The 14,778-nt window shown below is 43.9% G+C and overlaps 1 protein-coding gene across 1 annotated transcript in view; it reads left to right on the top strand.

The window, feature by feature from the left end:
* The window catches only part of ETFB (electron transfer flavoprotein subunit beta), a 394,856-nt gene that overhangs the window by 212,306 nt on the left and 167,772 nt on the right, over positions 1 to 14,778 (top strand). Inside the window, exon 4 of the mRNA XM_085615815.1 lies at positions 5,366 to 5,428. Within this exon, the coding sequence (XP_085471941.1) occupies positions 5,366 to 5,428 (63 nt within the window). The remainder of the gene's footprint in view (positions 1 to 5,365; positions 5,429 to 14,778) is intronic.

Here is a 14,778-nt window from a genome sequence, read left to right as displayed (position 1 = left end):
TTTATGCAAAAGCTTGAAAGCAAGATTGATGATTCTTTGCTTTCAGAATAAAATGTTCATAAAAAAATGCAAGTATGTTAAACATGTTTTTCTAGACTACTGTAAAATGTTAGGTGCCACTTCTTTGAAGCATCATTTTGTAAAAAATATGTTGATGCATGGCTAGTATTTCCCAAAAATATTCATTATGGAAAATCAGTATAACCGGTTTCAACAAAATTATAGGAAACATGAAAATAAACCAGTATTGGCAAAGTCAATAGGTGTGACATTGGTGGTCAGTCTTTTGATTTTGTCAATGCGTGTCTTGTTTTGACATGGTTTTTGTGGGAGCTGCTGGGCCATCAACATTATTACAAACATTGGAAAAGAAAAAAATATTTTTGGTCTCAAAACCACAAATTGCAGTAGTTCCTGGTATTGAACAAAACTACTTTGTGTGCTGATATGCTCCATTTGAAAGGACAGAATGCTGTCACTCACAGTGAAGCCATCCGGTACAGAGCGAGAGAATTTTAATAAAACCAAAAGATATAGGTTAATGCCAGACCTAAATAGGAGCCTAATTCTTAATGAAAGTCACTAAAGTGCACCCTTGGCATGTCAGTGAATTAGTGCAGATATACAGATTTCATGAATTCATAAGAATTTACAGAAGTAGGTAAGAAAATTGTATTCCTGGAAAATATTTGTGAACTGTGCTTTAGCATGAGCAAATATGCATGTGTAGATTTGCTCATGTGAAAATCTGTTGAACGAAAACAAGTTCACTTTCCCACCAATCACTCGTTTCCCCTAATTCTGAAAGAAGTTTGACTTCTGCCCTTGTCAGGAGGAAATGTTCAACCTTTCTCCGTGTTGGAAAATAATAGAGCGAGCTGATGAAAACCCATAAAGCATGCAAGTTAGCAGGTGTGCACAGACTCAGAAAGGCATTCCAACCATGGGGAACTATTGCTTACCACTACCTCCAGCCCCAGTATGTAGCTCTGTGGAAAGGTGGCAATATAAGGGAATTGCTAGAAATGAAACCCTACTATGATATGAGCTCTGACATAATCAGAGACGCTATTATCAGAGCTCCTCTATAATGACATTGCTGCCATAATTTGGCACTGCACTACATAGCACCAAACGGACAAGTGGATTTTGTTACAGGATAAGTAGATTTATGAAGGAAACTGTCCCATGAACAAGATGATATTTTGTTAAATTCCACACCCCTGCAGTCTCACTCCATTGGCCGATATCAGGACCACTCTACATTGAGATCCAGTATTTCAAGTAAGTCCTGTAAATCGCACAATAAGTCCAAACATGGGTCGATGATGTCCCACCACTTACACCTTTCAGAGTTGTCCAATTCCCCGAGAGCCTCTGAAACTCATAGCTGCTCCCAAAGTGCCTCTAATCTACCTCAGCGAGCAGCCACAGCAGACAAAAACCAGTAATTTTTGGTATTCCATCGAATCCCAATGGATTGCCTTCGGTCCTCACTGATTCGAGGGGGCAACCTGCCCGGGGCCCTTCGGCAGATCCGTCCTGACTGTGCCAGTTGACCTCCACATGAGGTTGACCCTGTCAACGAGCCCGGCACTGCCAGCCCATGATCCGGCGCAACGTCCAATGGCACCGAGACTGATGCCACAGGTCTGAGCCTTTATGCCGGCAACAATGCCAAATTCGGATCTGATAGTTTTATCAAATTTGGAAGCTTAACAATGTCCTAAACAATATCATTACAGTTTGTAAGACCCTAAACAACAGTGTTATGAGGATGATGTTGATGACATTTATGAAGAAGCTAACTTTTTAAGTCCTTCAAGATGCCAGTCGGTTGAACACATCCCCTGACATTGACTCTGAATTTCTCAAATCCTATGACCCTGAGAATCTACCTACTTTGCAACTGTCATCTGGAGGGCAGTGACGTTCTTGGCCTAACACTGCCCATGTAGGAGGTCCAAACCAATATACTGACAGAAGTCCTCAATAATGTAGCTACCACTCAAGAACCTCTGCTTCCAACGATAAACTGGTCCCCTCACCACCCCCTTTTGTACTGCTTTGTTTGCCATAAGTTGGCAGGGTATGCTCAGGCGTGAGTCCCTTGCTCACTTTGCCACTGGATTCAAGCAAGCCTGGCTGAAGACGGCTGAAATGCCAGCAACCGGTCCTAGGAAGCTTGTTAACGGTCCAGGGAAGGCATGGCTTGGCAGTTCGGGCTGGACTGTTCCAATGAGGCACAGGGTCAGACTAATTTGCATATGGCCATGTCTGAACGGGGGCGGCAGAGTGGGCTAAAGAACGGTGATGGATCAAACCCAGATCTGTTGACTGGGTGTGAGTGTTTGATTGGTTCTGATGCTTCGTCCATCACCACCCCCTTTTGTAGGGCTCCTGGGCGAAACCAGGACCTTGCCTTCCAGTGAACAGACTGGTGGCATCTTAATGCACACGCTATGTGTTTACTTTCAGTCGGTTACTTTTCTCAATGAGTATTTTTTACCCATTTTTTTTACGAACTTTCATTCCCATCTGGGTTGGCCTGGGTGGAGTTTACAGAGTTTTACTCTGCAGAACTCTGCAAAGGGCCACAAAATCTCAGCTGCGCTCCACGGAGTTTCACCAACTACGGAGTATGTTAAGTCGTGCTGCACGACAGATTTTTTGCGGAGGGAATTTGTCCCACACTGTAAAAATCAGTGAGTACGGACCAAAGGGCACTGCTTTCTGCCGCTCGAGTAGACATTCTACTCAAGAGGCACCTTCCTCAACATGAGTGGCAAATTTCGCAACGCGAGCGGTCACGACCTGCCTCGACCACCAGCTTTGAGAACTCTCGCCAGTAGGAGGTTTAGCATGCGATTTTTCCTTGCAGGCACTTGCCAACTTAATGTTGCAAAGCCGCTTGAAAGAAAAAAACTATGCTTCGCGTCACTTCACAGAGTTTTTCGGAACTCTGCAAACTCCACCCGGCAGAGCAGAATTCTTTGCCCACCCCTTCTTCTGTGGACCCCAATTTCAATTTATTTCACGCAGTATCTTCATATGCGACCCATTAACTTCGGTTTTAAAGGGTCGAAATGTCACCTTTTATAGACTGAAATTGCATAGCGTTATAGAACACACCGGCTATGGGCACACCATTGATTGCTTGTTGAACAAATCCTATCATTTACGATAATTAGATTTATTATAAATTAGATTCTTTTGTATCTTTTCATGACTTGACTGAGCCCTTGCTGAGTAACTATATAACTATAATAACATATTTTAGTCCAATTGCTACCAGTAGTTGCACTTTGGCATTAGTAAGGTAATCCATTAAACCATGGTATGTAGTGAATGCTAGGAATAACTGTTAGATTATTCATCGGTACCAGCGTAGATGAGCCATTATCGGGTTGTGACAGACAAGTTTTTGAAGAAGACGTTTCCTGCTTGTAAAAGCAACTTGGCTCATCAGAAAATAGCTGTGTACTTCCAGTTTTGAACAGCCATCAAAATCTTGTAGATGCAGAGGGTTTTATGTCCCTTGGATCCCAGTGGATTTGCTAGCCAGGTTTCGCCTGCTGGTAAACCTCTTTCTGGTTTAGCACTGGCTCAACAACATGAACCTGGATGGATTTGAACCCCAACTTTCACCTAACCACAAGACCCAATGCTTGGTGTCTCCACAGAAACGTCTAGCATGCTGCAGGAGACCTTTAACCTGCCATTGGTCACCCACAGCTACTCCTTACTTTCCCTTTGTACTCCACTTGACATCCTGAGTTCACCATAGACACATCAAGCAGACCACCTGAGACTCTCAGAATCCCTTAAAGACACTCGCCTGGCTTTGAGACCCACATGCCGACTATCAGCAATTCTCAGCTCACAAAGACCTGACCCTTAGAGGCCTTCAGACAACCACTGCTGGTGAATAGGCAGCCGCAGTCCGACCTCAGACAAAGTCAGAGAGCTTCAAATTGTTCTTGGTTGCCAGCAGAGAGCTCTCCAAGAGTATTTTATCGCCCTCGTGGCACATAGTTTCCTATCAGACACCCCTATTTGGTCCTTCGTCGCCATCAGTTGGCCTTCAGATACTGCTGGCATGGCATAAGACACCACTGGTAAGCCTTCCAAGACAGTCATCCAGGCCGTAGAAATCTCCAGTTTGCCTTATGGCCTCAAATTGTTGAAACTGGCCATCGGTGATCCTCTGTATCCCCTTGGAGACATTAGGCAAAACAGCCTTCAGAAATTCTTAGTTGGTCATTCGATATCTCGGCAAACTGTCATCACCACTTCAGACACCTCCAGCTAGATACGAACATATATCCCTGGTAGATCCTGAGCCTCCCTTCAGACATTCCTAGCAGGCCTTCAAAACCTACTGCCAACTAACACATCCTCACTCTCCCTTAAGACACTGCAGCCCATTTTATCCAATTTCTGAAATCCCTCCCGACCATTAACCCTCAATAGGCTATCACCTTGTCCTCTTACCTCTATATTGCTCTTAGACATGTCCAGCTGTTCCTCACCTTGTCTTAATACGCCACCATCTTATATTTGAAAAGCCTACCTGTGCTCTCAGAGGCTGTTGTGCCCTTAATATCCATGGAAATGCACTCAGAGACCCGTAGACTGCCACTACTGTTAGCTGAGCCTGACGTGCTCAATAGCAGTTGGGCCTCTAGAGATCCTGAGCTTGTTTTAGGTCCCACCCTGTGGTCTGAAACACGCCCTCAAAAGACTCCTGTTTCACCCTTGGAGACTTTGAGCCTGACCGGAGATCTCCTTTCCAGAAACCACCATCTACCCTTCATCTGTCCTCATTCTCCGTAATCGACCGGTGATCATCTGGCCAAAACTGTTCTGGTACTAAGTGACTTTGTGTGAGAGGGGCTAGGTTGGCCCCTTTGCCTCACTGTTCTTCCCAATTGCTACTCCCCTTCTCTTATTTTCATCTACAGGTCCGACTTGGTATTAGGTTTTGATTGTTTGTAGATCTGTTTCTGCAGTTGATTGCTCATTACAGACTCTACCATTGTACCGAAACCTGTCAGAATCGTATTCTGTCACAATTAGTCCTGAATGCAATCATGCAGCTCTTTCGGCTCAGAGGCTTACAGGGGTGCAGTTAAATAAAACCCTGTTACCTACTCAGTGGCCCAATCTTGACCGTCAAAACATCCACTTATCTGCTTACCAAGATGGAATAATATTTAAAATGTTTTCGGATTGATAATTTAATTTTTTTGGTTTTAGTTTACGGTATCCATTCATTAATTTTATTCTCTGCCACATTTGCTTCTGTAAACCATGCATAGCTATCTACCAAAGATTGACATATTTGTGTGTTTATTCTTTTTAGGCCATTGATGATGACTGCAATCAAACTGGACAGATGACTGCAGGCTTGCTGGACTGGCCACAGGTGTGTGATTGGGGTATATTGGCCTTTGTGTTTTTTCATGGTATGTTATGTTATAACGATTGAAACAGCGTGCAGCTACTCAGAGTATCCCGGAAGTCAGGCTTAAGGCACCAACCATAAAAAACTAGACTGACTGCATGAAAAGCCACATCTTTAGTTTATTCTTCAAAACAGCGAGCTCACTGACTAGGCAGAGGTTTCTCTGAAGTTTATTCCAAGTGAGCAGCCCTAGATAGGCGAAGGATCTAGCGCCCATTCTAAGGCACTCTTGCCAAGTGAACGGAGGAAGATCGCAGAGTTTGAGCTGGGGTGTATTCATGAATCCTCTCGCTGAGATAACCAGCTCCAGAGTTGTGAAAGGCCTTATGCATTAATGCAATGGCCTTAAATTCCACCCTCTTTTTTACAGGTAGCCAATGAAGGGCCTTCAGATGGGTAGACATGTGAGTCCTAAGTGGAAGTTTGAGTAGAAGTCTGGCTGCTGAATTCTGCACCACCTGAAGTCTGTTAAGAAGGTACTCAGGGAGTCCGAGATAAAGGGCATTCCCATAATCCAGTCTCCTCGTGACCAGAGCCTGTATAACCATTTTACAGGCAGACTCGGACAGGAGAGGTATAAATCTTTTCAGCATATGAAGAGTGCTGAAGTATGAGCAGATTAAAGCTTGTATCTGCGGTTGGAAAAAGAGGATGCTGTCAGATTTGATGCCTAGATTCTTCACAGAATTCTGGGGGGACCTGGCTGTGGTGCATCTTTAGGCCAGCAAGTTCTCAATAAGTTAGGAGGGGCATCTCCGAAGATCACAATCTCCGTCTTATCCGGGTTGCATTTCAGTTGGTGCCAGGCCAACTACTGAAACCCCTTAGCGAGACATTTAGAGATGAGCTCGCCGTCCGGCTCCTCTCCCTTACCAGAGAAGAAGAGAAGCTGTGTATCATCAGCGTAAGAAATTACCTTTGCACCCACTGACTCTGCCAAGATTGCCAAAGGCGTGAGGTAAACATTGAACAGGGTGGGACTTATAGCAGAACCCTGGCGTATGCCCACAGTAAGAAGAAAATGGGGGCCGCCATACTTCTTAGCTTTGTTGCTCAAAAAAGAGGTCAGACATTTCAAGACATTGTTTCTGATCCCTATCGCTTGAAGGCGTTTGAGTAGTTTTAAATGGGGCATTGTGTCGAAAGCTGCAGTTTGGTCCAACATGATCAGAATGGCCTTGCTTCCCTTGTCAAGAGTACTTCCGACATGCTCTGCTAGTTCCAGAAGCGCTGTCTCAGTGCTAAAGTGGGCTCGAAAACCTGATTGACTGAGATATAATATTTTGTTATCTTCTATGTATTGGGACAGTTGCCGGTTGACTTACTTCTCCAAAATTTGGAGAAGGCAGTGAGGAGGGTGATGGGCCTATAGATTGTCAGTTGCTTTGGATCAGCCGAAAGTTTTATGTTGATTCTTGTGTGCTCATCAGAAATGTTTGGAATAAGTGATAATGTTTAGCCAACCAAAGCCTTTGTCAGTGGTATTAAATTTGTGCATATCCCTAAATTCATTTCTTCAAAATACAGTAAGCATTTAAACCCATCCCAAAAATAAAGAAATGTCTTTTATTGATAAATGTATTTATATTCTTATTAAAAAAAGCAGTTTTTGTTTAATCAACGAATACCTCCTTTGTGATTGCTCTGGCGCACGACACTGAAGCACTTACATCAGAGAGTGCTAACCCTATCAACGAGTCAGCATGTGGTGATCTATTAGTTTCAGGGTGGCACACCCATGATCTTCCCATTTTATGCTATAACTCCCCTCATTCGAGTTTTGTAGAGGTCAGTAGGAAATATCACGTTATTTGGTTTTGTGTTGTATTTATCCTTCAGTAAGGCTACTTTTAAAGTGTATTCTGGGTGGACTTGAATGCTGTACGATATTACAGTAAGTCTTAACAGCTGAGCTCTTGTTGCATCACCAAGTCAAGAGGTATGTGTCAAGTCCTGTACAGAACAGCTATGGGATGCGTAGGTTGTAATTGCACACCTTGGGCTGATCTTAACAAGGACCATCTTCAGTTCTCACCATATTTTCATAAAGACTTGTTCCATGCTGGTGTGTAAAGGTGAAGGTTCATTGTTTATGTAGACCTTTGCTCCTAGCCACTAGATAGGTGGGGTTGAAGTGATAGCATTCCAAGCACAATGGCAAAAATCTAATGAGGGTAAATGGAACTATGAAAGTTAAAAGCTTTAAGAAGGAATAGCACCAAGAAGTGCAAATTGCATTGACGGTCAATGTCGCGGTACACCGGGACCTAGGTGCAATATGGCGCTGATCGCAATGGAGCATGGATCAGATATGCCTATCAGGTTCATCCGGGTCTAAGCTTTTACCTTGTGCCTTAGTCCTGTAAGTCCTAATCCACCACTGTAGGAAACTTCTAAAGCCCCACCCGGGACCTCAGAGGAGGAAATTACAGACTCGTCGTATGTCAGGCAGAGGCCAACAGCAAGGTCCAGTTGCCACTGGGCAGCTGGGAAGTTGCAGGAAAGGCCTCTTGTAGCTTGTTGAATTCCTGTACCCTGAGGAGATAAACCCTATCAGGACCAGACTGGGAACCCAAAGCAGCCCTGGCAATTTTGTGGACCAGCCCCCCACACCCAGGGATGCGAGTATGAAGAACTGCTTTTGTTACTGGGGCCTGATATTGGAGCGCCACTGCAAAACCAGCCCTCAGTGTCAAAAAACGGCCCCAATGCTGCAAAACCAGCCCCCACCTTTCAGCCTCCTGGGAAAACACCCAGTGCTCGCTACGGTCAGTCCTGCCCTGAACATTAAGACTGTTATAGCCCACTCATTGTAAAAGAGAGAGCCGGTCCAGTCATTAAGGGCTCCTCTCGTGTCACACACAGCAGGTCCAGTTCTGTTCTTCCTCAGGTTCCTCTGTGTTTTGAAGTGGGTGCATAGAGATGCCACATTTATGGCTGACATGAGCTTGTCGGTGGGAATGACTCCTGGTTGCGCCCTAACCAATGGGATAGAAGTTCCCGGGGCAACCCTACCCACTTTGGGCATTTTCAAGATGACAAAAGCCTTTATCTACACTAAACGTGGGCTGTGAGGGCTTGGTGTGTGTGTGGGGGGAGTGTGCTGTAGTAATCCTGGTGTCCTCCCACATCTAACACCAAAATCCAGTTTGATACAACCACTAAACCCCTGCTAAACGGAGAAACAGAAGTCTGGTATAACAAAAGCTGAATTTTCGAGCAACCAAGCAGTGGGTACTCAATAATTGTCTTGGCAGCCTGTTCTGTGCCCCTTGTGTTATGTGTAAATCCATCAGACCTATTAAACAGGATTTGATAGTTCAGAAGGATTTAACACTGTAGTGGGAAAGTGGATGCCTACAGCCCCCACTCAGAATATTCTTTGAGGTTCAGAGGAGTTATGTCATGTTACGTTATAGCAATCTTATAAAGCGCACTTTCACCATGATAGCTCTTGGCACTGGTTGCAAGGCAACAATTAGCATCCAGGTTCGACAGTCGCCTCGGACCAGTCAGGTTAAAAACCTGACTGGTCTGACTGTTTCCTGAAATTCCCGTAATTGGATGCTGATCTAATGTCCGAAGGGAGAGTGTACCACGTGAGGGGTTCTAATACAGAAAAGCTGGCTCCCCTTAGTCTTTTTCTTTTACTTCTTGGCACTGTGAGTAAATTGGGCTGAGCCGATCTAAAATGGTGAATGGGAGTATAGCTCTGAGATCTGGAAAATACGAAAGCAGGGCCTTTGCATTGAAGAGCCTTCAAAATAGTACAGGCAGTTCTAAAACAAAAATGTCCTCTGTGTCACTTGGAGCCAATGTAGCTTTTTCATAAGCGATTTAGTGTGGCAATGTCGTGACTGACAAAAGAGTAGCCATATTGGTGTAGGACCAGTGCCTTGGTGATCCATTATCTGCTTCCTTCCTCATATTTCCATAACAGCAAGGATGACTGTCTCAATTGAATGGGCAGGACGAAAACCTGCCTGGTTGGAGTTAAGGAAACCGGACTCCTCCCGAAAGGACTAAAGATGTTGAGCTGCATGAGACTCTAATCATTTATCTAGGTAGGAAAGCAAATAGATTGGTCAATAGTTCCTAAGTACGTTGGGGTCATACCCAAGTTTTTTGAAGAGGGGCAGTACCACTGCCTCCTTGAAAGAATTGGGAACCTTGCTTTGAAGTAAGAGATAAATTAAGGTGCAAAATCGCTATGTCCGGTAGTATGAACAGATTCTTTTTTGGACATCAGGGGGACAAATGTCATTCAGCGAGCCTGCTTTGAATGTGGCCTTCAGCTCAAAAAGAAGCTCTCTGCTGATGACCGGAAATGCAGAAAGAGACCTAGGATTTCTATCTTCTGGTAGAGTTCTAAAGGTTGAGTGCTAGAAGGAATGTCATTATTTAGAACTTCTATTTTCTCAATGAAGAACATGTTCGGTTCAACACAGATTTGGAGTGGGGACCACTGGTATCGAACATCTGTCAGGATTGGAGAGTTGTCTAACCGTCTCGAAGATAACTTTCAACTCATTTTCTGAATGCAGGATTTTGTTAGAAAAGAAGCTTGATTTTGCCTGTAAGATTAATTTTTTGTATGTTTTTAGACATTGGACAAAAAAGTCCCTGTTTTCATGCAAACAAGTGTTATGCCATTTACGTTCCACCTGCTGGAGTTCAAGCTTTGCTGCCTTCAACTCTGCAGAGAACCACCTGAAAGCTTAATGGCAGTGGGTAGGCGATGTTTCCCACAGGGGCAATGCGAGTTGCTGGCTTTCATGAGCCAGTCCGCTACTGCTTCCTCATTCCCCCCAGGTTCACAGTAGGAGTAGTAGGAGACAAGAGCAGTGTGTTACAAAGCGAGTTAAGGTCAGTGCCTTTCCTGTTTCTAGTGAAAGTGCCTAGGCGCGAGAGGAGTTTAGGGAAAGCTAGCTCTTTTCTGGTGAAGTGACTAAGGTGATGGTCAGGCCAAATACAAGGGGGGAGGTTAAGATTAGTTATAAATAGATTGGAAGACCAGACTTGATCTAAGGTGTGCCTTTTAATATAGGTTGGTACAAAAACACGTTTGTCAAGGTTAATGGTTGAGAACAGGTCCGTCAGGTCTAGTGCCATTTGACCACCGATGGCTTCATTCGGCTAATAGTTCAAATCACCAAGGAAGAGAATTTTTGCAAAGTCCATGGCTAGCTCAGATAGTGATGCAGACAAAAATTGGGTGAAGTTCTGCAAATGTCCCGGCAGTCTGTACATCAGGACAGATGGCATTGGGATGCAGTAGAGTCTAGTTTAATCGCAACGTTGTCCACCCCAGGGATTGGTAATGGGGGACGTTTGTCAATTGTAAGGCGTTTAACAATGTCTGCCACCCCACCACCTTCTTTCACCTGGGGATGATTTAGTGTTAACCAAAAAAAAAGATCTTCTGGGAGGGCTACCAGAATATCTGGCACTGAGCCATCTGTTAGCCATGACTCTCTCATAAATAAGATGTTTAGAGATTTGGAATTGAGCAGGTAGAAGCCAATTGATGTTTAACCAAGGACTACGTATAGAAGTAGGTTACAGAAAGTTGATTATTATTCCGGAAGAAGAAGGCCATTGAGAATTTGATAATAGACTCTGAGATGGATTTATTGTCACTAAGCAAATTGTTTTTTAGCCTCTGATTAGGCGGGCAGGCTATTGGTCGGTTCTGAGGAAGAATGTCTTATAAGTTTAGAAAAAGCAGATGGCTCAAGTTGGTAACTGCTCGAAGAAAAGCTACTGAGTTCTTCAGCGGAGTGAATAAAATTTTGGGTACAGTGGCTGGCCCCAGACTGCCTCGTATGGGGTGCAGACTGGATTCCCTTTGGCGCGTCTGCGCTGCGGGCATAGATTTCAAGGTTTTAAGGGTGGAAGCTCTTACAGACTCCATCTTTCTAGAATTTAATTGTTCCCCTTCCTGGCAGTCAATGCGCACACGGCGCATCCCCAACGTTGTGCTCCCAGCAAAGCAACAACCGCCACAGAAAAGGCGGAAAACGTTATTTAAAAACACAGTTTAGAACAAATGGGCATTCAGTAAAACTGATTCTGAAAGTGTGCAAAGTGCTATTAGGCAATTATGGTGGCACAAATCTGCATGCAGCTACCTCAGGAGTTATGTCTGCCAATTAAGTCAGCTTACTGTTTGCTCCTGGGAGGGATGCACAATTTTTTCACACCTCTTCAAATGGTAATCACTGACTGGAAGAAGTCAGAGAGCAAATGCAAATTAGCTTCCAAAAACTTTAGGCAGGGAAAAGGTAACTTTCTAAAAGTTACTTTTCCTTAACCATTGAATTGGATTTTAATAACTTAAAAAAATATTTGTTTAATAATTTTTACAGCTAATCCCGTTCCAGAGATAGAATATTAAGATTTTAGTGTGTACTCTAGGTTTTTTACAAAGGGCTGTTAGGTCTGCCACAGTGAAAAATAGCTTTTGAGTGCTTGTCACTATAGGGACATGTTACATTTCTCCATGTCCTACTTTTAATTACCATGCACCTGACCCTGTGGGCTACAATGCCTATATAAGAGTGACTCATTCATATTTAAAAGGGAGGTTTTTTTGGGATCTGTTAAAATGGGTTATTGTGACTGGTTGAGTTGCAGTGGTAGGACTGAAGCCATGTTTACACTGCCACAGTAGTGGATGGCACAATAGGTGGTACAGTCGACTAGTGATATTTACCTTGCAGGCCCCGAGTACACCTTATACCATATACTAGGTACATTATGTATGCCAATTACGAATATCACAATTTATCATGTTGAAAGGAGGACCTCCGGCACTTTACAACTGGTTAGGAGGGGTAACATGCAGAGAGTAATGCAGGCAGCAAAATGGTTAGGGCAAAATCTGGGGGTACATCATGCAAAAGATGGTAATTTTCTACACCACTATTCAAGCAAAATTGAACAGTTATGGAGGCTGTACATATAAGTGGAAGGTGTACTAACTTGGTGGTAAGTTAATGTTGCTTTGTGGTTTTAGCTCAATTACACCTACTAATAGAAACACAGAGAGAGCACTGGTTACACATCCAACACAACCATATATTCTGTGTACTTGGGTATTGTCAAGCTCACAACAGTACCAACCATATATAATAATTGAACAAGAATTGTCTGAACAACAGATGCTCTATCAACACTGCTCATGTGCATCATTTCACACACCCTCTTTATAAAATGATAACATATCAACACACTGAATGAACAGGTCAAGGTTAAAAGGGATTCTGTGAACATAATGTATGAAACAACACTTGAAATTACAACACACAGCTAAATACATTCAAGAAGCATTTTAACCACACTACTTAAGCTTTAACTCAAACAATCAGAAATCAGGCTCCATCTGTGATTTAATCCCCGAGGCCAGAGTGTGAAGGATTGAAAATCCAAACGATGTTTTCAAAATCAAACTAATGGACGTATGGCGCTGTACAAAACACTGTAAGGTAACACAAAATTGTTGTTTTAAGAGCTGAAGTGTAAGAAATTAAATGACTGAAAATAAAGGGTGAAGGAGGGCTGTTATATATGTCAGTACTTGGGTATGACAGAATAGATTGCTTTAACAATAAGGAGGACATAAGTTTTGGGAGCATGGAGGTGGACCGGGTTGTGATGCATATAGATTCCGAGTCATCGTTAAGCAGTTGGAGTAATATGATGACCACCGATCTGTTTTATAGTTTGGGGTTAATCTTATCATTTGCATACATGTGATCGTCTCTTTTATAGATGTGTTATAGACCGACAGCCGCTTCCAAGTAGATGATTTTGGAAAGGATTGAGGGCCAGGCAGACCATTGAGAAACACCACTCGTGTTGTTGTACATGTGATTGTGATAGGTTGAGGTCAGTGGTACTGAAGGCTTTGCAGTCATCTTGTAGCAACAACACTCGTTCAGGGTTAGTTCATCGGCTGTGATGGGAAGTTGATCTGGAATTGGGACGTGGTCAATTTAATGGTTGAAGTATCTGTATATGGAGGTGATTTTGTTACAGAAGAATTAAGAGCTTGTTGCATAGTCTTGTGTGGGGGTGAAGTTGCTGGAGGCGAGATGAAATCTTTGAGGGTGAAAATTTCAGTGGTGCTGTTAGTGCTGGCGTCTGTGATCTACAAGAGATTTGTGCTTGGTGTTCCGTATCAGCTGGTGGTAGAGCCTTAGTGCTGATTTGAAGATGTCTTTATCTGCGGTGTCTTTGCTTCATTTGTGATCCAGTTCTTTACATTAGAGTTTCATTGGTGTGAGTTCATCTTTGCACCAGCTGGCCTGTGCGCTGGCTCCTGCCGTTGGGTTATACTTGAAGGGAGTCAGGGTATAGGTGCATTCAATGATCCAGTTGATGACGTTTTTGATGGCTTTCAGTACTGGTGTGCTTGGAGGGGTCGGAATCTCACTGCTCTTCTGAGATATTTTTCATCTGTAGTAGGGAAGGCTGTAATGATGTCTGGTGTCGAGGTTGGGCTTAGCTATGTTTCCATGAGAAAGAGGCATTGCAGAGCATGGTTGTGCTGTAGGTCCCATGTCTCTGTGGTAAACTCGGTGATCGAGCGGTTGTTGAGCATGCATACTAGTGTGGTCTGTTTGTGTGGTGTTTTTGGTCTGTGTGAGTTTGAGCGGATGGCTATTTTCGGTGAGTGTGAGTGAGTGGGGTGCTGTTAGTGCAGGAATGATGGGTGTAGGATGTGGGAAAGCTGACCAGGACTTGCAGAAATTGCATGTGACCACTACGATAATCTGACGTGCAGAGTGGTGAGTGGTGGCTAGGGTTAAGAGCATTGAGTAGCTTGCATTGGTGTTTCGTCAGCCTGAGTTTCCCTGTCCACCAGCTAGCCTGTGGTCTGGCTGTTGGGTTGTGCATGAGTGAAGTCAGGGTATGGGTGCATGCAGTGATCCAGCTGTTTAGGTTTTAGATGGCTTCCAGCAAGTCCCTGGTGTGCTTGGAGAGGGGGGAATCACACACCTCTTCTGAGATGCTTTTCATCTGTAGTGGGGATGGTTGTAGTGATGTCCATTGCAAGTCCAGAGCATGGTTGTGCATCGTGATATGCTTGGAGAGCCATGGGTGTTGAACATTCATGTGAGTTTGGCAAGCTTGTGTGGTGTTTGGTCTGTGTGAGCTTGAGTGGTTGGCTGGTTTGTGTGAGTGGGGTGTTGGTGCGGGTGGGTGTAGAATGTGGGAGAGTGCATGAGAACTTGCAGAAACGGCACGCGAATGCTAATTCCGTAATGAGTGGTGCAGTGTTGTGAGTGAAGACTAGGGTTAAGAGC

Source organism: Triturus cristatus, chromosome 7 (assembly GCF_964204655.1).
Source record: "Triturus cristatus chromosome 7, aTriCri1.1, whole genome shotgun sequence".
Classification (NCBI taxonomy): Eukaryota; Metazoa; Chordata; class Amphibia; order Caudata; family Salamandridae; genus Triturus; species Triturus cristatus.
This window is presented reverse-complemented; position numbering and strand designations above follow the sequence as displayed.